The sequence below is a fragment of the Lynx rufus genome, unplaced genomic scaffold, assembly GCF_022079265.1.
Source record: "Lynx rufus isolate CCGP_SWC_20201006 ecotype Redwood Valley unplaced genomic scaffold, mLynRuf1.p SCAF_1, whole genome shotgun sequence".
NCBI classification, from domain to species: Eukaryota; Metazoa; Chordata; class Mammalia; order Carnivora; family Felidae; genus Lynx; species Lynx rufus.
Window position 1 is genome coordinate 18,009,681 of NW_025814823.1, and position 26,994 is coordinate 18,036,674.

General features: G+C 37.4%; 1 protein-coding gene across 2 annotated transcripts in view; it reads left to right on the forward strand.

Annotated features, from left to right (window-relative positions):
- Positions 1–24,204, forward strand: part of COG6 (component of oligomeric golgi complex 6) — an 80,888-nt gene extending 56,684 nt beyond the window's left edge. Inside the window, exons 14-19 of one of the 2 annotated variants that reach the window (XM_047079071.1) lie at positions 3,166–3,297; positions 3,861–4,028; positions 7,114–7,221; positions 8,447–8,500; positions 11,540–11,619; positions 11,716–12,411. In XM_047079071.1, the coding sequence (XP_046935027.1) occupies positions 3,166–3,297; positions 3,861–4,028; positions 7,114–7,221; positions 8,447–8,500; positions 11,540–11,619; positions 11,716–11,734 (561 nt within the window). In that variant the 3' untranslated portion in view covers positions 11,735–12,411. Of the gene's footprint in view, positions 1–3,165; positions 3,298–3,860; positions 4,029–7,113; positions 7,222–8,446; positions 8,501–11,539; positions 11,620–11,715; positions 12,412–23,907 lie in introns of those variants that run through there. The other variant, XM_047079066.1, reaches the window with a different exon arrangement.
- Positions 24,205–26,994: the final 2,790 nt, after the last annotated feature.

The following is a 26,994-nucleotide window of genomic DNA, read 5'->3' on the forward strand; positions in this document are numbered from 1 at the left end:
CAGTAAGGGAATTAAAGGAGCATACTAGAAAATATTAACACAAAAGAAGGCAGTAACAGAGGGACAGAGGAACAAAAACAGTTAAGACATAAGAATAACAAAACAGCAGACACAAATTCTACTTTATCATCAATTAAATGTGAAAGGATTAAACATGCCGTCCAAAAAGCAGAGACTGGCAGATGGACCTTTAAAAAAAAAAAAGATACAACTACCCATATGCTATCTTCAAGAAACAAAAGGTTTAGGGGCACCTGGGTGGCTCAGTCAGTTGAGCATCTGACTCTTGATTTCAGCTCAGGTCATGATCTCATGGTCTGTGAATTCAAGCCCCACACTGGGCTCTGCTCTGACAGTGCGGAACCTGTTTGGGATTCTCTCCCCCGCCCCTCCCCCCTGCCCCTCCTCTACTCATGCTGCAGGCGCTTGCTCTCTCTCTCAGAATACATGCATAAACATTAAACAAAAACAGAAAGGTTTAAATACACAAAGAGGTTGAAAGTGAAAGGATGGGAAATGACAGACTTTGCAAGCAAAAACCAAGAGCTAGAGTAGTTATGCTAATTTCAGATAAAATAAACTTTAAAGACAAACACCACTAGAAACAAACACATTTTATAATCTATATTATCAAGAAGACCTGACAATTATAAATGTGTGCATCTAACAATAGAACCCCAAAATACATGAAACCAAGATTGACAAAATTAAATAAAAAGTATCTCTCATGGAAAATATTTATTTCAAGTTTCATACCTCCTTCAGTTTTGCTTCCTTTTTTCTGTTAAATTCAAACTGAATTAAGAAAAACTCCAGAATATGAAGCCATCTTTATAAAAGTATTTTCTATTCATTCACCCAATTTAAAAAGATATCCAGAATGTTTTTAAACTGATGGTAACGATGGCTAATTAATGTTATTTCTAAATAAAGGAATTTTTATACTTTATTTATACCCTCCCCCCCTGACGCGGGGCTTCAACTCACAAACCGCAAGATCATGACCTGAGCCGAAGTCGGACACTCGACCGACTGAGCCACACAGGCACCCCAGGATTCCCCATATTTCTTGTGGAACAGGTTTACTGGTGAAGAATCTTTGTATTCCTTCATTCTTAAGAGTAGTTTTACTGAGTACAGAATTCTGTCTTGACGGTCTTTCTTGCAGCCCTTGAATATGCTATCCAGTGCCTTCCGGCCTCCATGTTTTCTGATGAGAAATCAGCTGTTAATCTTATGAGAATCCTTTGTCATAATCACTTCTCTTACTGCTTCCAGATTCTCTCTTTGTCTTTTGACAGTCTGTGTGATGTGTCTTAGTGTGAAACTGTGTAAGTTTATTCCTTGTGGAGTTTGTGAGCTTCTTAGATGCTTAGATTAATGTTTTGTTTTAATCACATTTGTGAAATCTTTGTCATTAGCTCTTCAAATATTTTTTCTGCACTCCTCTCTCCTTCTAAGAGAACCACATTGTACTTAATGTTGATGGTGTTCCATAGGTCTCTGAGGCTTTGTGAATTTTCTTTCATTTGTTTTTCTTTCTGTCCCTCAAACTGGATAATTTTAATTGACCTATCTTCAAGTTCACTGATTACTTATTCTGCCTACTCAGATGTGCTATCGAATCCCTAGAGTGAATTTTTCATTTTAGTTACTTTCAACTACAAAATTTCTATTCAGTTATTTCTTTTTATCATTTTTATTTCTTTGTAAATATTCTCTATTTGATGAGGCATTGTTCTCATACTTCCCTTTAGTTCATTAACCTGTTTCCCTTTCTTAAAATCGCCAATTTTGAGGTGCTGAGTGGCTCAGTTGGTTGGGCATCTGACTCTTGATCTCAGCTTGGGTCATGATCTCACGGTTTGTAGGTTTGAGCCCCACAAGCTTGGGATTCTGTCTCTCCTTCTCTCTGCCCCTTACCTGCTGTGCTCTCTGTCTCTCTCTCTCTCTCAAAATAAATAAATAAACTTTAAAATAAAATACAATAGTCAATTCAGATTTTTTGTGTAGTAACTCCAGTGTCCAGGCTTCCTCAGGGGAAGTTCCCATTGACTATTTTTTCTGTGCATGGACCATGTATTTTTGTTTCTTTGCATGTCTTATAATTTTTTGGTTTTGTTGTTTTATGAAAGAGGGAAGATTTTCAGAGGTCCATACTTTGATATTCCTGCTGCTGTCACTTATGTATTAACTTTTCTATATAAAACATTCTTCATATAAATCCAGATATTTAAAAATTCTTATACTTTTCTGTCTGACACAAGGTTATAGTCTCTTACATAGACTTCTGAGTATCATATTTTTTAGATAAGATCTGACTATGTTATTATAAGTACTCAACAAAAATTCACCAGCACATCTTCTTGGATATCATGATGCCAGCAAGTAGAGAGAATGAACTGGGCATACCTTCCAGTTTATAGTACCCAATAGTTTATATGCAACAATCCCACTAATCCTTAAAGAATCCCTCTGAAATTCTGAGAAGTTAAAGAACTTACCCAGGACCACACAACTAGTGATTGGTAATCTAAAGTGTGAAACTAATCTTTAATTTCAGTGCTAAAGATTTCAGTGGCAGTGTTACACCGTGTAGAATAGTGGGCACTGTGTTTCTGTGAAGTGTGTAGCCCATAGACTGATCTGGATATCACCTGTGGTGCTTATTGAAAGATGGATTCCTAGTCCCCAAACCTATGCATATTGAGCCACATTTCTGAGATTTGGGCCTGAGGGTGGATGATGATTCTCAACTATGTTGTCGTTGGGGGAGTGTTGGTTTCTAGATTGCCTTTTTCTAATGACTTGGGCTAAAAAAAAAAACAAAACCAAAACCCAAAACAGTAGGCCATTTCAAATCTGCATAAAAATATAATTCTACATCAAAGACTACTGAGTTTTCTTGTAACTTTCGAATTTTAGAAGTATAAATTCTTTACTTCTAATTGTGAGAAGAATATATTAGTTCTGTGATAATACAACAAAAACCTTTGGTGTCACTTTATGCTTATTAGTATCAGCTGTGGATCAATTCTAGATTTTGTAATGCTCGCCAAATCTTTACATCTTTTACATGTATTGTTTTACTGTGAATTGTATTTATTTATACATTAAAATTTAGTGGAAAATGTAAGCAGTGGATGAAGCCACCCTTTATTTTAGGTTGAACTCCCACCACCTGATCTTGGACCAAGTTCTGCATTAAATCAGACACTCGCATTGTTGCGTGAAGTTTTGGCATCTCACGATTCTTCAGTTGTACCGTTAGATGCCCGTCAAGCTGACTTTGTGCAAGTATGTTGTAAATCATTTTTAATGATTTTTTTTTTTAACTATTTTTCAACGTTTTTTATTTATTTTTGGGACAGAGCGAGACAGAGCATGAACGGGGGAGGGGCAGAGAGAGAGGGAGACACAGAATCGGAAACAGGCTCCAGGCTCTGGGCCATCAGCCCAGAGCCCGACGCGGGGCTCGAACCCACGGACCGTGAGATCGTGACCTGGCTGAAGTCGGACGCTTAACCGACTGCGCCACCCAGGCGCCCCTATTTTTAATGATTATTTATTGCTCCTCTGTTATACACTCTGTTGAAATTCTGGCATTTTATAACCCGTGCATTGTAACAGTCCCTCTCATTGATTTTTTCTTTCATGTATTAGATCAGCTCACTTTAATTTAAAAAGTACTTTATTCCGTGATGCCCATTGTAAAAAACATTATGATTACTATATCATTTAATCTTATAAGTTGCTCCCCTTCCAATTAGTTTGTCATTCTTTCTGAAGTACTGTTAACCCAGGCCTGTATCACTGATTGGGGAATAAAAAATAGATTTTATTTTATTTTTCACTTACAGGTTTTATCGTGTGTCTTAGATCCTCTCCTCCAGATGTGTACCGTATCTGCCAGCAATTTAGGCACAGCTGACATGGCCACTTTCATGGTCAATTCACTCTATATGATGAAGACAACACTAGCTCTGTTTGAGTTCACTGACAGACGACTAGAAATGCTACAGTTTCAGGTAAACTTTGTCATAAGATGCCCGCTCACTGTGACGGAGCCTTTTTTCATCTGATCTCAGTTACTGGCTTTAGTCCAATTTCGGTGACCTAATTTCAATAAATTCTTGGGTATAGTCTGATGGAAATACACACACACACACACACACACTCACATTCACACAATGTGCACACATACTTGGTGTTTCAGTTTTGTTTTGGGAAGCCAGAATATGTAATGAGTGTGATATTTTATTCAAACCATAGTATGTGATGATAGAATGAAGCTTTTCTTATTGATTGGAACAGCAATTCTGTATGCAGATTTCAGTTGCTGAACTGTGAATAATATGCTATATTTTCCAAGCTTGCTAGCTAGTGCAGAAGGTGTTACAGAGGACAGATATATTTTTATCTATGTGTAAACCAGTGTTAGGCAAAACATTACAATTTGTTATACCAATGACTCTAGTCCTATAAACCAAATAGTATCATTTAAGAGTTTGTAAAGTGGCTAAGCCGTTTATAAAATTTACCAGATACTTGGCTTCTAATTTTGAAATAGTGACTTTTGGTGTATATAATGTTTTGAAGAAAAAATGCTGACTGTTCTGTGTTATTACAAGTATATAAGTAATATGGCAGTGGCTACAGTAAAAATTTATTTGTGAACTTTGGGGGTTTTCTAAAGCATGAGTTTTGATAAGTCTAAACTTGTGATATTTTCTAATTTCTAATTCCTTCTTTTAAAAGAAATATAATGAGGTATGATTAATTTTCCTTTCTTAAATAACTGTTTTTTGTGGAATTAATACAATTCTTTTTTTAAAGAGCACCTGGGTGGCTCAGTCAGTTGAACATTTGACTCTTGATTTTGCCTCAGGTCATGATCCCAGGGTCGTGGGATCGAGCCCCGTGTCGGGCTCCATGCTGAGCATGGAGTCTGCTTAAGATTCTCTCTCTTTCTCTCTCCCCCCGCCCCACCGTCTCTCTCTCTCTCTCCCTCTCCCTTTGCCCTTCTCACTCTCAAAAAATTTTTAGAAATCTCTTTTTAAAAAAATTCATTGGTTTTTACTGTATTTATCACTGATTCAACCCCTAAACCCTGCCATTTGTCTAAATCTTAAGCTGTTTAGGTATATCAGGTGTTCATCAGTCTCTGTTTTATCACCAGTCACCTGTGTTCCTTAAATATTCCCTGGTCATGTTTTGCTTTCCAAGGGGCCAAGCCCCAGTGTGTAAGTGCTTATGAAGCCTGCACTTAACTTCATGCTTGGTTATAGGCTGTTGGCCAGTGCTAGCTGCATGGGCCAGCCCGGAGCTCTGAGAGAGGATTGTACAATGATGTGGGTACTGGAAGGCATGGTTTATTTAGGCCCTCCAAAGAAATTTTATCTTGTTGCATAAACAATTTTTGGTTTTTCATACCTTTTCTGTCAATGGTCTATTAATTTTCTTCTACTCTGACTTACCTTCTTCCAGTGTTTCAAGTAAGGAGTCCAGGCTAGTCTGATTCTCTTTTCTTTGTGGTAACTTAACTCTGTCCATCTGGAAGCTCGTAAGGATTTTCCTTTGAGTTCAGATAGTTAGTTCCTCGGGGTATTTTTTGGTATGTCTCCTTCCCCATTTGGATTTTGCAGAGCCATTTCAGTCTGAAGATTCAACCCTTTTTTTTGCTCAATATAGTTTTCTATTACCTAATTAATTATCACTTTTCTTTGTATATTCTGAATTTTCTATTTTCTATATTTTATATTTTATATTTTATAATTATATAATTATAAAAATTTTATATTTTATATTCTGAAGTTTCTGCCTTTATTGGTTTTATCTCCAGAATCTCTCTTTTAATATCTTTTCATATCTCTTTATTTAATCTTTCTTTGATGTTACTATGTTACTTTTCTTCCATTCTTCTTCAGATGGTAATTTGATTCTTAGCTCTTTCATTAAATGTTTATATTTGCACGTCTTGGTGTTTTTCTTTCTTTTTTTTTTTTTTTTTTGATTTCCACTAAGTCTAGTGTCTAAGGCCTCTAATTGTACTTTCTTGGACATTTACTTAAGAGAAAAAAATAAAGTACTCTACGTCTTTTAATAGGGTTGCCTCCGGAAAAGTTACTCCTTCTAATCATTCAGATGGGCTTTCTCTTAGAACATACTCCCCTTTTTTAAGTTAGTTGGAAGTTTTTTAGGGGGAGGGCCTCAGCAGCAAACTGGAGTTACTCGGACAACAGAAGCATTCAGATGGTAACAGCACAATGGGTAGCGTTACTGTGCCCCGGCAAACAGACTGGCAAAGCTGAGGGAACTTGCTGGTCAGGAGAAGAAGGAAGATCTCCAAACTCTCAGGCCTGTACTGGTAAAAGTAAGGGGGCGGAAGACTTCTTCCCACTAAGGGATACTTCAGCCCATCAGGGTAGTCCACTTCTGTGGATTCTGCCCCCATTAGCATTAGATGGCTTCCCCGAGGATAACACAAAGCAGGTGAGCACATAACAACTCACATCTGCTAGTCAAGTCTTCGTGGACAGTTCCTAAACCTGAAATCTTTGGCCAACCTTCTGCTGGGTTCTCAACTCCCCCCTGGTAGAAACCTGCTTTCTCCCCGGGAGAAACCTGTTGCCTCCAGGCGTCTCCATACGGCACATTTGATTGGTTGAGTCAGTCCAGCAAGTTGGGAAGGTAGGGGTATGTGGAGGTCAGGAACATCAGGCCTTCATCTTCCCAGAAGTCTTCCTAAGTATTTTATATTGTTGTTATCTTTTAATGTTTCCTGTTTGTTTGTTTGTTTGTGTTTTGTTTATTGCCATCTTTTAAAAGAGCTAACAAGAGACTCAATTTGTTTGACTAGTGGCTAGTACTGAAATCCTTTCAGTTCTCATTTTTAAAATGAGACTTTCTCTCCCTTTTGTAGGAGGACTTCCTCTTTGGGGGAAGGAAAAGATTTTGTCACAGAAGTGGCCCATGTGCCTCATGGTCTGGAACTCATGGCCACTGCAAGGAGCAAGTCCGTGATGAAGAGCTGACTCCAGAGTGGTCTACTTGTACTCTCCGCAGTCTTATTCCTCTTTTAAAATATTTTCTTTCTGCTGGGTTTTCTTTTAGATTGAGGCACATTTGGACACACTTATCAATGAGCAAGCTTCTTATGTTTTAACTAGAGCCGGCTTGAGTTATATCTATAACACCGTGCAGCAACATAAACCTGAGCAGGTAAGCACATGGAAATACGCATTTAGAGTGTGGGGTCTAGAGCTAGCCTCTAACTGAACCTTGGCTCTGCCGCTTACTAGCTATTCTTACTGGGAAAGTGACTTATCTCTCTGTATCTGTTTCCTCAGCTGTGGAATTGGGGTAATGATAATATCTGTATCGTAGGTTGTTCCGAAGATTAAGTGAGGTAACATATGTACAGTTCTTAGATGACTACCCGAGACTGTAGTAGAGTGCCCCTAAATATTAACTATACTTTTTACTATGGATAATTTTGGTTAAAAGTAATGAAAATATACAAAAATCAGTGTTATAAATTGTATAAAGGATATTCATACTGGTAAATTTTTCAGAGTCCTGTATCACTATGGGTTAATTGAATGCATAGATTGGTGTGTAAATGCAGTCATCCCCTTTTTAACTTAGCAAATCTTGGTCTGTTACTTTGGAAAGGTAAATACTTCTGAGACCAACATGAGATCTTGTTAAGTTATAGAACTCCAGTGGAAATAGAGGAGGGAGTGGGGGAACCTGAGAAATTCACGTAAGCATCTTTCTTTAGAAAGCTAAGAACTCATTTTTTTAAAGATTTTGTTTTATCTTATTAAGTAGGCTGCATGCCCACCACGGGGCTCAAACCCATGACCCTGAGACCAGGAGTCACACACTGTACCAACGTGCACCAGCCAGGCGCACCCCGCAAAGAACTCGTTTAAGTGGCATTAACATGAAACATATTTTATAGTCCAGGAGCTCTTAAATGAAGCTTTCAAAAATCACCGGCTCCAAATTTGTTATTTTGATAAAGCAGCAAGCAGATTTCTACCAGAGAAGAATCAATTCTGCTGCCGTTTTATACTATCTCAGATTGTCAGGGTGAGATTTCAAGCCTCCATATCTTGCTGCCATTTCCTAAATGCTTCCTCGCCTGTTTGCTTGCTTATAAGTCAATCTGAAATATCCTGGTGTTCCTATTGTTAAACTTCTGCTTGTCACTCCCTCTGACAAATATGATTACGTGCCTTCGTGCTAGTTACACAAAAATGAACAAGCCATAGTCCCTGCTCTCACTGAGGTTGAAGAGATGACACTTGAGTTCTTTGGAAATGAGCCGAATTTCCAGATTTGGGGAATCTATTAATAGACTGTATTTCATAAGTGAACGGAAACCGTAGCACCTTTTTTACATCTTGTTTTTGCTGTTTTTGTTTTTTTTTTTTTCTAGGGCTCTTTAGCTAATTTGCCCAACCTAGATTCCGTGGCACTGAAGGCTGCAATGGTAAGTGAATAAGAATAAAATCAAGCATTTCAGCATAGGTTTCCTTATGGAACACTATTAATTTTTTCCTGTGTGATAGTTTTGTCCTCGGTGCTAATTTTGTCTCTTGATATATACTTTATCCAGAGGGGGTTTAAGGATAATGATTGCACATACGTTTCCTTTAACTAAGGTCCGAACACGACATCCATTTGTGCTAATATTCCACTATACCCTCATAACCTCATCATCCCTGTTCAGGTTTTCTTCATTTTCAGAGTTTTACTCCTAATGTCATAGAGAAATGGGAATGACAGACACGAAGAAGTTGGGCTGTATATCATTCAAGACTTCCTGCTATTAGTCTTTATAGTTCTTGATTTCTCTCTGAGATCACTAAAATCAGAGTCCAGTCTTAAAATAACATATTACTCTGGAGCGTGAGACTCCTCGAACCTCCACTTTATTACCTTCTTTTCAAGTGAAGAGCTTGCTTGCACATCCCTCTCTGCCCGCGTGCCGCTTCCCGGAGTGTGTTTCCATGTCTTAAGTATAGACTTTGCGTGTATGTATGTCCACCAATCACGTGACACTCATTTAGCCCTTGTAGGATGATGTTCTTTGGAAGCTATATAATAACAACGCTAGCGGTAGTAATAACAGTGACGAATAACGCCAGCCAGTAACATTTGTTGCGCGTGCCAAGTGTTTTTCGTGTATTAACTCTAAACCTCCGAACACCCCATTCAACCTAGTACTTACACTCTCAACTACTAAATAAGAAACGTCACATCATGACAAAAGACTAGAGAAAGAGAAGTAACAGTCATAACTTCTATTCATCAAACATCACAGCAAAAACTTTCAAAACAGATTTCATTCTAAAAAGTTTAAGTAAAGATAAGTGGAAATGAATACATTTTAGATTATTTCAAAAAGGTGAGTTTCTGGGTGCCTGAGTGGTCAGTCGGTTAAGCATCTGACTCTTGATCTCGGCTCAGGTCATGGTCTCACGGTTTGTGGGATTGAGCCCCAGCGTCAGGCTCTGCACTGGCAGCACGGACCCTGCTTGGGATTCCCTCTCTCCCTCTCTGCTACCCCTCCACTTGCACACATGCGCGTGTGCACTCTCTCTCTCAAAATAAATAAACTCAAAAAAAGATAAGCTTCTTAGAAAGTTAAATATACACTCACCATACTACCTAGTGGTCTCACTCCAAGGTATTTGCCCCCCCAAAATGAGGACATAACTCTACACACAGATCAGTCATCTTCGTACTCACTAAATGTGTTTCCTCCCTGTCTTTCTCTCCCCACCGACACATTTCCAGTCCATGATATAAACCCACAAAATACATTTAAACCCCATTGCAAGTTCTTTTGTGCATGGTCTTAAACTTGAATAACAATTGAGTTGAAGATTTTATGTCTCTCTAACGAAACAGAATCTTGTTTTGTGTGTGGTAACTGCCTGCTGCCTTGACCGGAATGCTTCAGGGCACTTCAGTTCGGCATACCCCAGGCTCGAACTCTGTCACATCTTCCTGCCCCCCACCCCCAGGTCCTCCTCCAAGTGTTCTTAACTCAGAAAGCAGTAAGAGCTTCTGTCCATTATTATTTCAACATTGTCCTCTGTTTTCTAGGCATTATGCTAAGAATTGGGATGAAAATAGACACGATCTAGCAAGGGGTATAGCTGTTACACAACTAAATAAGTGTGAAAAGAATACAGTTATGAATTGTAATAATGCTGTGAATTAAATGGCACAGATCCAGATCTGAGAGTCATGCCCTTCCGTCCTGTCACTAAGCAGATGCTGCTGATTTTACTGTCCAGTTCTCTCAAGTATCTCCTCTTCTGTCTGCCATGTTATTGTCCTTGTGTCTAAGGTGCCGCGGTAGCTGCCTATTTAGTGTCCTTGCATCTACCTTCCATTTCCTTCTTCCTGCGGCCAGACTTAGTTTCTTAAAACTTAAATCAGATTATTCCCCTCCTTCAATGGCTTCCTCATGCCTTTCCAATAAGAATTAAAATCCTGTAAGAAAGCATGTGAGACCTATACGAACTGATTTCTGTTCGCCATTCTCTTTCTCACTTCAAGTCTTCGTGCTGTCCCATCCATGCAACCCCCGAACCCTCACTGCACACACTTACTTAATCTCTTTTCATCTCTAAGATCTCACTTCAGATTTCCTTTCCTCAGATTCTTTAGCCAAACACAGAAGCTAGGTCCATCCTCCTGATTTACACTTTTATACTACTTTGGTTTTTTCCTTCATAGCATCCAACACAGTTTGTAATTATATATGTTATTGACCTTATTACTTACTTACCATCTTTCTCAGTAGGCTGTAGCTCTCTGAAGCTAGGGACTGTCCTCTTTTGCTCACCACTATATATACTTTACCTAATATACTACCTTCCTAATAGTAGGTACTCGATAAATATCAGTTGAAGGAATAAGTAAACGAATAATTAACATCCAGTGGATTTAAGGAAGTAAGGTAGACTTGAAATCTGATCACTTTACTTCTTGTTAGTATTTTTTATTCAAAAGTTCGTTGAGGGAGATTAAGATGAACCACTTGGATTTAGAATTTTCAAAGCAGCTATGCTGATATTAACTACTTTAAGAAGTCGACACTTGTGGAGCGCCTGGGTGGCTCAGTCAGTTGAACGTCTGACTTTGGCTCAGGTCAGGATCTCATGGTTTGTGAGTTTGAGCCCCGCATTGGGCTCGCTGCTATTAGCATGGAGCCAACTTCATATCCTCTGTCCTCCTCTCTCTCTCTGCACCTCCCCCACTCGCTCACTTGCTCTCTCTCTCTCTCTCTCTCTCTCTGTGTCTCAAAAATAAATATTTTTAAAAAATGAAGTTTATACTTTTAGGGAATTTTAGTTAGAATGTTGAAGAAATAACTCATTTGATCACAAAGAAGTCTTTATTTGTACTATGGTATATTTCCTAAGATTTAACCCTTAAGTGAGTTGGTTATATTTGAGATGTCCGTTAGCAGATGTACGCACTTTATGTTTTGCTCTTTCTCTGTTTCATTTAGGTTCAGTTTGATCGTTACCTGTCAGCCCCAGACAGCCTGTTAATGCCACAGCTGAACTTTCTCCTAAGTGCCACAGTGAAGTAAGTGTGTTCCTGTCTCAACTAGTTGGTTAAGATTCACATATTTTTCAAAACAGCAAGTACATTTCTTAGAAAAAAATTTCTTTTCAAGAATAGGAGATTGACGTTCTCCTAGATTGAAGAATATAGATTGAAGATTTATGGTTACCCGCCTTTTTTCACGCCTCGGCCACCCTAAGAGATCTGACCCGACCCTGCTCATACTTACTGCTTACACGTAGGCGGCTCCAAAATCTCTACTTAGTGAATGATTCTTAAAATTGATGTGACTATAATGGAAGTATATAGCCATAATACCAAACTAATAAACATGTCAGAATGACATTGAAAATGTCGTGGAAGCTCAGTAGTATATTAATTGTGCTGTGCAGATGAGCTGCTGTACAGACTGTTTGGATCTGTTAGGTATATTTTATAATTTTTCAGTATCACCTATTTACCAGGAATGTGTTCAAGACAAAGAACTATACAGTAATATCTCAGAATATTATGGTTAGAAGAAACAGAGGGATCATATTGTCTGACCTTCCTGATTATAAGGAAAATATTGACAAATTTAAGTTGCGTGGAAGTAGGAAATTAGACCATTTTAGACATTTTTTTTTTTCCTTTCCATTCGCCCTGCTGTGTATTAAATGCTTTCTGTGTAACAAGCACTAAGGATTAAGATTTGAAGGACATTTGCACTGTCTTCAGGGAGATCATAGTCTGTTGGGTCAGTTAGACGTGTGAACAAATATTTATTTTATTTTAATATTTTTTAAATGTTTATTTATTATTTTTGAGAGAGAGAGAGAGAAGAGAGAGAATGAGCGGGGGAGGGGCAGAGAGAGACGGGGACACAGACTCCGAAGCAGGCTCCAGGCTCTGAGCTGTCAGCACAGAGCCTGATGGCAGGGCACGAGCTCACGAACTGTGAGATCATGACCTGAGCTGGTCCAGCCCTTAACTGACTGAGCTACCCAGGTGCCCCACAAATACTTATATGAAAAAGTGCGGTAAGGAAAGAACTATTGAACTTGAAGAAAATACTCCAGTTACCAGAAGGGGAGCTGTGGGGCAGAGACGGACACTTGTTTCCTGTTGTCCTGGAGGGCACGTCCACAGCAGTGAATAGAGCAAGGAGGTGGCTTCTGAGTCAACACGCAGGAAAATTTGAATTAGACTGGCCAACTAGAATTGACTGGCAACGGGATGGATCAGTTTTTCTCGGACATAAAGTTGGGAAATTTGATCATTTTAGGTGTAGTTAATGATTTTAATTTTTTTTTTTTTTACTTTTATATTTTATCATCCTAAAAGATCTCATACTGTCTACTTACCTGGAATTCTAAAGACCTGAGAGATTATAAAAGAAAATCCATTATGCCGTGTCTCAGATTGTTTGTGTGTGTTTCTTAAATTATTTTTCTTAACCGAATACCTGTAGTTCTTTAGATTTAACCACATTTCAATCTTAGTATTTGAATGTTGCGCTGTTTGGGACGTCACTAAATATAAAACATACCGTGATTCTTTTCATAATATGCTGAATGACGGGAAGTTTTAATGTGTTTTATAAAGGATGGCAGGTAGAGCAGATACCATAAAGGAGAAATTGGAACAGATTTGGCTACATAACACTTTAAATTTTTTGTCTTGTTTCTGTTTTTACAGAAAACAACAATATAAACCAAGTTAAAATAAAAACCGTAATGTGGAGCAATATTTTCAATTTATGTAACAAAGTATCCTTAATAGCAAACAAAATACCACAAATCAGGACAAAACAGTAGAAAAATAGGCACTGTGTGTTTGGACAGTTCACAGAAGAAATGCAAATGGCAAATAAATAGAACATAATAATTATCAAAAAATGCAAATTAAAACAGCAGTGAGAATATCTGTCCATCAGATTCCTGACAATAAGGCGTTTGTTATATGCTAATTGAAAGGGTCTGGGAAAATGGGTATTTTCATATGCTGTTGGCGAGAGTATAAATTAGTACAATCTTTTTAGAGGGCAATTTGACAACTTCCATCAAAACTTTAAAAGTTTTGTCCCTAGACTCAGGGATACCTCCTAACAGACTCCCCCCCACCCATTCCTAAGCTTTAATAAGAGTTAAAAGTAAAGTTACAGAGGGGCGTCTGGGTGGCTCAGTTGGTTAAGTGTCCAGCTTCAGGTCAGGTCATGATCTCACTGTTCGTGAGTTCAAGCCCTGCGTTGGGCTTGGTGCTGACAGCTCAGAGCCTGGAGGCTACTTCAGATTCCGTGTCTCCCTCCCTCTCTGCCCCTCGCCCTCTTTCTCTCTCTCTGTCTCTCTCTCTGTCTGTCTGTCTCTCTCAAATAAATTTAGCCAGGAAACAAAGTTGTATAGAAAGTGGAGAAAAGAGAACGAAAATAATTTTAAGGAATTCTTCCTTCTTTTCTTCCTTGGGATGAATTAGAGATGTTCTTTTTTCAGTGTCAAACTCCAATATTCACCTTTCAGTGATACAAATATTAGACATTGGAATACAGAAGCTACAGTTAAACATATATATACATATATATATATATATGTATATATATGTGTGTATATATATATACATATGTAAAATATTCTCAGTGTCTTTTCTTGATGATTCAGAATTATTTCTGAATGTTATTATATCAGATGTGATTTGAGAACTCTTATTCAGGAATCTTCCTTGATTTGACATACTAAAAAAATAATGTAATAATGTAAAAAATAATGCCTTTATAGGAAATATTTCCTCTTTACTTAAAGAGGTATACAGAATATTTTTTTTCTTCTTTACCTCCTTTTAAGCCACCTGTATTAACTATCAGGAATACCTGTTCTCAATAAAAATAAAGTAAGTTTTGGGGGAAAATAGTTCCACCAGGAAAAGAACAGCTGCTGGAAACCTGTAAGCTGAAGAATAACTGGAGCTTGCACAATGCTTTAGAGACTCGAGAAAGCCCAAGCCTTCAAAGAAAGGTTAATCTAGTCCTACATAAAGCCTACCTTATACTCAAAAAAGCTTAAAAACAAAGTATAAAGTATCATGCTGATTTTTAACTAAACCAACTGCCTTCCTGAACAAAGCTTAGCACTCCTAAGGATGACAATAAATACAGACAGTCAACCGTGTAGCATGTGTAATGCAATATTACTTAGAAGAAGTAGTAGGAAAATATGAACCAAAACTAGGAAAAAATCTGTCAATAGAAACAGACAAATGACAGTTTATAAAACTAGCAGTTAAGTTCCTTATAAGCAGCTAGTTACAGTGTGTTCAAGGACTTAAAGGAAAACATTATTATGCTGAGAGAAGAAATAGGGAATTTTAGAGCTGAGAATTCTAGACCTGAAAAGTGTAACATCTAAAGTAAAAAATTGACTGACTGGGTTTAACTCTCAGTTGGACACCCCAGAGAGAAAGATCAGTCAACTTGAAAAGAGTACAGTAGAAACCATCCAAACTGAAGCACTGATAGAAAACATTAAAAGGCTAGAAAAAGATGAAGAGAGCCTTAGTGAATTGTGGCATAATATTAAGCAAACTAAAGTAGGTATAATAACTGGAGTGTCATAATGGGAATGAGTCAGAAAAAATTTGAAGAAATGAAACAAGTTTTTCCAAATGTGATGGAAAACATGAACCCACAACCCAAGAAGCTAAATAACTCAGCAGAGAAAACCATACCAGAGTATACGTACCATCATCTTATCATTGAAAACCAGGGATAAAGAGAAAAATCTTGAAAGCAGCCAGAGGGAAAAAGACATATTGTGTATAGGATTCGAATGATCGTTAAGTATACTACTGACTTCTTATTAGAAACAGTGCAAACGAGAAGGCAATAGAATATCATCTTTAAATGTCTACTTTGTGTCTTCATCACATGTATCTTTCAAACTCAACGCACAAAAAATACATTTTGTGATAAACAAAAGTAGAGAGGACTTATTACTAGTATACTGCACTGTAGGAAATGATAAAGGAAGTCTGTCAGGCTCAAGGAAAAGAATACCAGAAGAAAACTCAGATCAACACAGGAATAATGAGTACAGAAAATGCTAAATATAAAAGGTAGTGGACCGTTTAAAACAAAAATACTAACAGTGAATTGTGGAATTTTTTTTTTTTAATTTTTTTTTTTTCAACGTTTATTTATTTTTGGGACAGAGAGAGACAGAGCATGAACGAGGGAGGGGCAGAGAGAGAGGGACACAGAATCGGAAACAGGCTCCAGGCTCTGAGCCATCAGCCCAGAGCCTGATGCGGGGCTCGAACTCACGGACCGTGAGATCGTGACCTGGCTGAAGTCGGACGCTTAACCGACTGCGCCACCCAGGCGCCCCGAATTGTGGAATTTTTAACACGTAGAAATGAAATTTATAAGAAATGCACAAAAGATGGAGTGGGAAGGAAGTAGAAATACATATTTATGATGTTACAAGGTTATTATATAATATAATAATATTTTTTGAAGGTAGATTGTGAACCTTGCAGCCAGCTCTCAAATGAACAAAATTATCTAACATTCCAATAGTCAAGATAAAATAGAATGCTAAAAAAGCAATTATATCAAAACAAGGCAGAAAAAGAAGGGAAAAGAATAGAAGGGGAAAATCTAAAAAAAAAAATAATAGCAGGATGATAGACTTAAATTCAGCCTTATAAATAATTATATTAAATGTAAAAGAACTGTATACTTCAGTTAAAAGGCAGATTAGATTCTTAGATGAAAAAGCATGGCCCACTGTCTGCTGTCTATAAGAAATACACTTTAACAGTAAGGATACAGATAGTTTAAAAGTAAAATCGTAACAAAGCTAAAGTAGTTGTATTAGTATCAGAAAAATTAGACTGCAAGACAGATACCAAAGATAAGGAGGTATGTTTTACAATAATAATAGAATCAATTCGTGAAGAAGATATAATTGTCAATATGTGCATCTAATAGCAGAGCTTCAAAAAATAAGCAGTATAAGTTCATAGAATTGAGGAAGAATAGATAACTGACAATTGTAGGTAGGTATTTTAACACCCCTCTCAGTAATTGTTAGAAAAAGTAACCAAAAATCTGACATGGTGTAAAAGAACTGAACAATGCCAGCAATCAAACCTAATACATATAGAATACCACACACATTTATAGAAGGTAACATTCTTTTCAAGTGCATATAAAACATTCACCAAGCTAATGTAAGAATGAGCAAAAAAGAAATGGGTATAATCCACTAGTGAATATTTTTATCTATGAACATGGTATGCCTGTTTATTCAGATATTTTAGAATTTTCAATAAAGTTTTATAATTTCCTCATATAGTCTTCTGTCTATATTATTGGGTTTCTTCCTAGGAAATAATTCTGTGACTATTATGATAAGATTTTTTATTTTCTATTACCTGTTCTAATTAGATATTGCTGGTGTATATCAAATGTACTAAATTTCATATGATCATTTTGAATCTGGCCAAGTAACTAAACTATTTTAGTTCTATTAACTTATCAGTTGTTTAGTTTTCGGTGAAGACAGCTAAGGATAATGAGTTTTATTAAGTTTTTTTCAGTATTTATAAGTAAAATCATTGTATCGGTTAAGAACTCCAAGGTAAATAGTAGATGTAATAGTGAGTGTGCATATTTTACTTTGAATTTTAATGAAAATGTTTCGGATGTTTCATCATGAAGTGTGAGTTTTGCTGTGGATTTTCAGCGTTCCAACAGTCACATGGTATTCTTTTCCAACTGGTTATGTGATACAGTTAATCTAATAAATTCAGTATAACTTCAGTCATAATTCTCAAAGAACCACTTTATTAAATGTTTATCTAGAAAAAAGTATGTGAGAGGAGACTCTAGTTACTTTTGAACATCTTCACAGTTCACCACTCTGGTCCAAGGTAGTGTCACTTGTGCCTATATTATCACGTTAGCTTCTGAACTATTCTGTTTTCACCCTTGCCCCACCCCAACTCCTACAGTGTAATCAATCTGAACACCTCAACCAGATTGATTCTTTAACTTCACTTAATCCTCCCATGAATTAGGATTTCCTCTTTCTAGTGGAGACATCGCTTAGAAAGTTTAAATAATTGAACCAAGGGCAAACAGAAGCAAGCAGAGCCAAGATTTGAATCCACTATTTCTGATTCCAATGCCTATTCTTTTTAACACTAGCCTGTACTGTATTTTTATTAGTCCTTTCTATGTTGAGATTATATTATTATTTTTTAAGTGTATTTATTTTTGACAGAGACAGAGTGGGAGCATGAGCTGGGGAGGGGCAGGGAGAGAGAGGGAGACACAGAATCCGAAGCAGGCTCTAGGCTCCAAGCTGTCAGCACAGAGCCCGATGTGGGGCTCGAACCCACGAACTGTGAGATCGTGACCCGGGCTGAAGTCAGACGCTTAACCGACTGAGCCACACAGGGGCCCTGAGATTATATTATTATTTTTAAAGGAAGCTCAAAAATATTTGCATATGTGATAGGTTAACACTTATATGAGATATGTGGGTTTGGTCTTATGTAAAATGTACTTTAATTTTACAGTCAGTGACAGAAAGCTGACCTGGGATAAAAATCAACTTGATCCATTGTGACATCATTGGTTTTGGTATTATGATAAAAGAAAAATCAAAATTCTTTCATCTATGATTCCTAAATACATTATCATCTTTTCTTTTTCGTTTTCCAAGACTTAAGCTGTTAATACCTTCTCTCCTGTGATGCATTTGATTGCACTCTTAACTGTGGTTCTGTAATAAAGCTCAATTTTAGTGATCACAGAGCCTGACTGTTGAAATAGCTATTTTTAGAAACGCTGGGTTTATGGTAATGAGGAAAGTTGTGTCATGTTGTTATGGCAACCAAAAATCCTAAAGTACTGATTAATGACAAGCTCACTGATTCTGGAAGTATGCAGTTCATTTCTTATCACGGCTAAAGGCTTTAAATAATTATTTTAAATGTTTTGTGAATCTGTTTTAAAATGGGTGGCATCTCCATTTAATTATGTATTAGTCTTTATTAGTACTTCTGACATTTATAATAAATTGTTTGGCATTGTAACATTTATAACTGGACACATTGAATTTCTTAATGCATGGTATTCTGATGCCTAAGAAAAATACTGCTTTTCCCTCCAGTTTTATAATATCCTCATCTCCTTCCATTTTTTTTCCAGTAGTTAACTGCATGGTTATTATCTTTGATGTATACACTGGTATAGCAAACTACTTTCTAAATGTAAGAAAGATTTTTCAAAACTTGGAAATAGGGCAGATCAGGTCTGGGAGAGCAACATGTCCTTTCAGGGTCACACTGAAGCATTGTTACCAGGCCCTTCGAGAATTATTTAATTATTTAGGGGCATGTATCATAGTTTGATGCTCGGCTTACTGTTGATGATTAAAGGCCCCATGCTACTTCATGTCCTATGTATTTTTTTGCTCTGGGGGACATGAACCCATGTTTTATTCTAACCTTCCTTTTCAAATGCCTATAAATGACCAGTTCCTCAGAATGTTCTGTGAACCAGCTTTACCATCTTAGTAGTTCCTCATTAAGGAGTTATTAAGTCATTGGCACTCTTTCATTTTTTATCTGTGTGAGTCATGTTTTTAATTATTTGAAAGTTATAATTGCACTGTGAGGATTATTAAACTGTCCAAAGGCCAATAGGGCACCACCTGATAAATGACCACCTATGAGATTTTCACGGTGGTAAAGAGACCAAGGCAGTTAACGGTCTAACTTTATAGATAGTCATAGCCTGCATCCAAATATTTCTTTTTTCCCCTTTCAACTGGCCCTTTTGCATATGTGAAAAGCAGGACTCGTCTTCAGATTTTTAACCTGTAGAAATAATCCTAAAGGTACTCTCCATTCACCACCTATGGTCTTGGCTGTGACTGATCAGAATTCAGTGTGGCGGGCGATCTGAGGTGAATGCCCGTGCTCGCGCCAGTGCTCAACATACACTACTGAAAACACATACTGCTTTTCTTCCTTCTTGTACGTGAGGTGATCAACAGATGAGCACGTTCCGAGTTTTCAGAAGCGTATGACTGAGATGATTTCTCAGTGATTTTGTATTTAGTTAGAGAATACCTGAAACTTCCATTTTAAACATTATTTGTCCCTATAATGATTCATCATTATTTGAGACTCTGTATTTTATAAATGATATTAGTGAATAATTTGGACCAAGACACCAGGCAGGCAAACAGATAGATATATACACAGATATACATATATACTTTTTAAGATAAAAGATACATAATAATTGCATAGTAATTAGCACTATAAATAAAGAGGAGGGGATAGTAAAATGGCAAGAAAGTAAACCCATGTTAGCACCTCAGATACCTCCCATTTTGTGTACAGATAACTGATATGCTTATTATACATCAGTATTTAAGAAACCCAATTCCCCAAAATAACGTGGGGGGAGGAATGTATGTATGTATGCATATGTACGTATGTGTATAAATTAGATAGGCACATAGAGTTTTTATTTTTTGTTATTTTTTATACATATTTATTGAGAGAGAGAGAGAATACACACGAGTGGGGAAGAGGCAAAGAGAGAGGAGAGAATCCAAAGCAGGCTCCACACTCAGTGCAGAGCCCGACGCGGGGCTCGATTTCACAAGCGTGAAATCATGACCTGAGCCAAAACGAAGAGCCACTCAACCAGCTGAGCCACCCAGGCACCCGAGTTTTTATTTTTTCACCAGCAGATCATTAAAATGCTCTTAATCCTCAATGGAATAATTTAAAAACTGAAAGTATCTTGTAAGTATCAAGTTCAATATTTTGCCTTACAGTGGTGAAATTAGTCCTAGAAAGGCTAAATTTCTTGTTCAAAGCAACAGTAATAAGTGGCAGAGCTTCGACTAGATTCAAGGTCTTCTGACAATGATGTCCATCACTGTACTGTTTTCTCTCTACTGTGTATGATTCACTGGAAACAAAGCATTGAGTGTGAGTGTATGACTCTGTACCCGGCTTTGGTAGTGATAGTGAACTCTTACATTTGTCCAGGAATGGGGAGTCGTTATCAGTCACAGTTCCCCGCTGGATTTGACTCAGATTCGCTCTGGAGAATCTCTCTTTCCATTGCATTTCTCTCCTATTGGCTAATAGTTCTTTCCCCTTCCCTTTATTCACCCCACTGCATGAAAGATTTCCTTTCTCCATGAGCTTTGGTATCTCTTATCTTGTTTAGCACAGCCGTATTCATTTTTTTAATCCCTTCCCTATCTTGGTAGCTTCCTAAACTGAGGAGCAGAATGAGAAACTGTATTATACTATCAAACACCAACATTGAAAATAAATGATAAACTCTGACTTGGTCTTATTGTCTTGATTTTATTTATTTGTGTCTTAGCAGTATTGCTTTATTCTGGTTTTCTCCATTGCAGATTTGTAATGATTTTTCTGCTGCATTGTGAGTTGTAGACATTTGTAAGCTAGTTTAGCTTATAAATAGAAGCATGCCCTGGGTTACAACTAAACTTCAATAAATTTAAATTTTTTCATCCTTTGGACTTGAGATTAAAATTTAAAATGTATTACTTTGTGTTTTTCAACAACTCGTTCTACATTTACTAGTTACTCTGGATTTTAAAAAATTATATTTAATATTCATTGTGCTGTATTCTGATTTTAAATTTCTTACGAGAGGGAATAGCCTTGTTTCTTTGTATTCTTTATGTGGTACAAATAACACACTATGTACAGACTGAGTATAGATTTTAGAGTATGAGGTATAAGTAATGGGGACTGAGTATAGATTTTAGAATATGAGGTGTAAGTAATGGATGCTTTATACACCCCCCAAAAATCTGTCTTGCTGCTTTGAGTAAAGAACAAAAAACACTATATCAGAAATCTATTTTTGACATGTTGCAAAATGGGCATCAAATGTGTATCATATTTAACAAATTTTTTAAATGCCAGTTGATAGGTACGTCTGGGTGGCTCAGTCAGTTAAGCGTCTGACTTCGCTCAGGTCATGATCTCACAGTTAGTGAGTTCAAGCCTTGCGTCAGGCCCTGTGCTGACAGCTCGGAGCCTGGAGCCTGCTTTGGATTCTGTGTCTCCCTCTCTCTCTGCCCCTCCCCAACTCGTGCTCTGTGTCTCTCTCTCAAAAATAAATGTTAAAAAAAATAAATAAATAAAATGCCAGGTTATAGTATTTTTAATCTATTTCATTTATGGAAAATAGTTTTGCATCATATCTATGCAATTGTTGTTAAGTTCAGTTAATTATAGGAATGATCACTAAGAGATCAAATATATCTGGAAGGCTCATCTGGTCAAGTAGATTTCCAAACCAGTTTTTACCATCCTCCCTTCCAATGGAAAGGTAGCATAGCCAGAAGCATTACTCCACTCTGCTCAGAGAATTTACTCAGCGTAACTTTCTTCTACCCACTCTTATTATGTAAGCTTTAGCAATTTTAGGGAAATGACAAGTTGTTTCACCCCACCAAGAGTCTGAGACCCCATCGGAACAGGGTGCTGATGATCCAGACCTCGGGATTAGAGTTGTGCTACGGAAGGTATTCTAAAGGGTTTTAAATGGCCGAGTGAGGGATTTTGACCTCTCTGGCACCAGAAGAAGCCATTGACGCTCCTTGAAGGAAGGCCCTGGGTGGGGGAGGGACAGGATAGAAGGTACGCTTGCGAAAGATTAATCTAGCAGTAGTGCTTACCGTAGACTGAAGGTGGAAGAGACTCAGGAGGGGAAGACCAGATAGGAGTTTCTTCTGTACTCCGTACAAGAGTTCGTTAGGGTCTGAATGGAGGTGACGAAACGTGGCCGTGCCACTGACAGAAAGAAGAAACAACTAGAAAAGAAGGTTTGGGAGTAAAGCTTGAAAGACATCTTTAAATTGAGTTGTGAAAATCAGAAAAAAAGTCCTGTTTTTATCACTAGATACAGTGATACAGGAATAGAAGTAGCTGAGGCTGGTATGAAGTAAATGTCGTGAAAACGCAGAGAGAGCTGATGCAGATTTAATGAACCCAGTGCTGTTTTTTTCTGGCCAGATTTTTAAAAAATTTGCTTCAGTTCATTTACAACCTTTTATTCTTTGAGGCACCTGGGTGGCTCAGTCAGTTAAGTGTCTAACTTTGGCTCAGGTCATGGACTTGCGGTTGGTGAGTTCAAGCCCCGTGTCGGGCTCTGTGCTGACAGCTCGGAGCCTGGAGCCTGCTTCGGATTCTGTGTCTCCTTCTCTCTCTGCCCTTCCCCTGCTTGCACTCTGTCTCTCTCTCTCTCAAAAATAGTAAACATTAAAAAAATAAAAAAATGCTTTCTAATCCACTTGGAGTTAGTATACATTTACTGAAAGAGATTTTTTAAAAATTTATTTGGACATTTAAAGATCTATACGTTCTTTTTATTAAAACAAATGTAAATAAAAGGGGTGCCTGGTTTGTTCAGTCAGTTAAGCATCTGACTTTGGCTCAGGCCATGATCTCATAGTCCGTGAGTTTGAGCCCCGCGTCGGGCCGTGGGCTGACAGCTCAGAGCCTGGAGCCTGCTTCCGATTCTGTGTCTCCCTCTCTCTCTGTTCCTCCCATGCTCGCACTCTGTCTCTTGTTCTCTCTCTCAAAACAAATAAGGATTAAAACAAAATTTTTTAAAGGTTTTATTCTTTTATATGCTTATGTAGAGATGATCTTTGTGGAAAATGCTGTTACCTATTGTAGGCAAGTGTCACATTATTTTACCCGGCAATATAAGTGAAATCTAAAATGTGGTTACTAGTGTAGGAGCTAAACAGTATATTTATAACAGTATATATAACAGTATATATATATATGTGTATATGTGTATATATATATGTGTATATGTGTGTGTGTATATATATATATATATATATATATGTGAAAGGACAGTATATTGTAAGTTATTCTGAGGTTTGAAGTATTGGCAAGTATGAATAATTATAAGCCTCTTTCTTCAAGGTTAATGTGTTATCAGTCACGTTCGCAAAATCAGCACATTGATGATAGGTCACAGTTTCCATTTCTTGTTTAGTAATCATAAAGATACAGCTGTGAACATAGTCCCTGCCCGTCTGCAACAATGAATAAATAACGAATATAAAATAGTGTGTTTTATTCCCAAACCAAAGTAAGTAACTTGTGTGGTTGTACAATAATTTCTTTGTAGTATGTATGTGATAATTATGAAAGTGAAATGCATTGGTTCAAATATGAAGCTTCTTACTATCCTTAGTATTTTACTTTCCGGTGTGTGTTCACATATTGTTTGCTTATCACTAGAGAGCAGATCATAAAACAATCTACAGAATTAGTCTGCAGAGCCTATGGGGAAGTGTATGCCGCTGTGATGAATCCAGTCAACGAATACAAAGATCCGGAGAGCATTCTACACCGATCGCCACAGCAAGTGCAGACCCTTCTCTCCTGATCCTCTTATTTGAATGTGTCAGCGAAATATCGCCTCCCCTAAAACTCGGAAGGTGTTCTTGTTCTTCAGTTGGTGCTCTTTGCTCTGAAATTTGACGGTTATGATTCTCTTTGTATCATTTCATTGTAGGTCTCGATAATTTCTTTGGTCACAATAACAGGAAGTAATTTCATGCTGACCTGGGTTGTGTTGCTCTGTATCTGCCCCTTACGTAGAGATGCTCTGTTCTCTGCAAGCCACCTCCCCGGTTCGGCAGTTTTCGGGAATATAAATGTATGGAAAAAAGAAGTATGAGAGGTTTGAGGGAGTTTTCTTTACGACATCAGTTCCAAATTAATCATACATAAGAAACTTGTTGAAACTGAAGAATTAGTTATGAAGATGTGACATAACGTCTCTTTACCTAAAGATTAATTTGGTTTCTTATTAGTTACTAATGTGAGTGGATATATTTAAACTGAGGAGCAGAAATATACACGTAGCAAAAAGTGGGAAAAGAGAGAGAAGTAATTTAAACAGGGTGGATTTCTCTCTGTGCGCGCCCTGGACTGAACTCACGGTGAAGTTCAGCACTTCGAAAGGACGTTAGGAATATAGGCATCCTATATGCCTATAAGTCTAGTGTTTAACGATAGATACTTCTTACATAATATGAGCTCTAAACCCAGCCAACTACAAATTTTATCTCTTGTTCAAACCAAAGAAATAATGACCTGCTCTAACGCAGGCGGGAAAATTCTGAGTAGCAATTGTTCATTGACGGTGTATCTGTCCCCCTGGTGACGGCTCACAGAGAATGATTGGAGCTCTGAATTTAGAACTTTACTTATGAGTAAGATTCAGAATCACCTTGTTTTTCAAAAAAATAAATCTCAGTACTTCGTTGATAAGATTTCAAAGACAATTCTTCTTAGCAAAATATCTTAATTTCTGGCAAATCTATAAAAAGAGGTCAGTCCCTAAATTACAAGCAAGAAAACTGAGGCATAAGGAAAAAATGGACAAAGTTAAAATATTTTGCAAAGTAGTAAGATAAACTAATGTTTATATGATATGCAATGTATAATGTGTTAGTATTTACAGAACGTGGCCTGTTCGCCTGTCTGAAATTTATAATTGTTTATATTAATATGATTATTTTGGAGGCAGAGCAGTTACTTACCTCTTTTGGTATGAATCTGAGCTTTCACAGTCTTTTTCCTTCAATGAGTATGTGTGATATAGAAAAGATAAAAAAATAAAGTATGATATAAATCAAGAGCTTAAATTTTACATAATTTATTTCCACTGTGAAGAAAAGATTGCTACCTTGCCATCAGTGAATTCCTTTGTTTTCTGGGAAAAAGGTGTATTTTTCTTTTTACATGGTTTTCTCAACATATTAAAACTATTTCTAGAACAGTGATAATTGCGGTATTTTTATATATCTCATCATTGTGTTTTCAGAAAACGTACAAATAGAAAGGGAGGTACAGGGTAGGGCGAAGTTGAGATAAGCAGTGGAAGATGGGTGAGCAGAATGTACTATCAATATAACCTTGAGCACGAAGTTAAAACAAAAGACTGTACGTGCTAATCCATGAACATAACGCTTGTATTTGCCATAGACTTCATAGTTTGCAATTTAAACTGTTTTGATGTGGCTTAAGTATAACCTTAGTCAATACGTGTCAGCCTTTTCTTCAGAGAAAAGTATTTGCCTGGCAAAAACCTTCTCTTATTGAAGGTTTCTCTTCGGTTTCTTTCTCTGCACCTGAACTTGAACAAGTGAACGTTACCTGAGAAAAATCACATAAATGGACTGATTGACTTTTTAAATTCATGTTCACAGTCTTCAAATGGCACTCAGTATTGCCTTGTAGTTCTCCCTCCCGTCTCTTGGCTAAACTCATCTCTCTGCTTTTCAAGATGACTTTCCACCCCACTCTTAGGTAAAGACCTTCGTAGTTCATAGAGAAAATAGAAGCTGTTAGATTAAGCTCCCCTATTTTCCTACCTTCGAATCTGGCACTCGCCTTCTCTGTCTTTCCTCCTTCTGCCTTGGAGACACTGCCCCTCGTCCTGTCATAGGCTCTTCCCTTCCTTCGCACTCTGGATTCTTTCTTTTCACCTTTTCAGAGACTTTTGTCTCTGAGTTATCCCTTCATTTTGCTTCCGCAGCTCTGTGGCCTGTCCCAAGGATTATCCTCAGTAGCATATACAGTGCTCTAGTGTTGATAATATTTTTAAAGCAAACAAACAACTCTGCACCTTGCAGATCCCAACACCGTCATCTCTCCGCTTCTTTTTGTGGTTGTTGACACCTTGACACCTGCTGTCTTCTACTTCCCCTGCCATTGTGTCTTTAAAGTATCCCGGTGAGGCTTCAGCCTCTCACCGCACAGCACAACTAAACCTGATGAGATCCTCCTACTGTTATATGTGTCAAATCCAATGGATTCTTCACTATCCTTATTTGAAATACTGTTGTTGTTGTTGTTTTCCAGGCTTTTGTGGCACCACTTTCTACTAGTTTTCCTTCTATTTCTCAGGCCAAACCCTTTTTTGACTTCCTTCCCTGGTTCTTTTGCCTCTATACAACTTTTAAAAGTTGACATACTTTAGGGCTTGATCCTGGAATGTCTTTTTTTCCTCCCCTTAGGAGTTATTACCTCAGCATAGCCTAGCCTTTCCTGACTGCTGTTAGCTCAGGTGTCCTTAGATATATCCATATAATGGAATATTCTACAGTATTGAAAAATAAATGATTTTCAAATAATATTTAAGAAAAAACTATAGAAGAGTATGAATCCATTTATAGAATTTTTTTTGTAAAAGGTAAAACAAAATTGTACATTAATGTACACCAGTCATATATCATGGGTGCACATGTGATAGAGCTATGAGGAGAATATAGGAAATGATTAGCATGGAATTCAAGACGATCTCTGAGGAGGGAG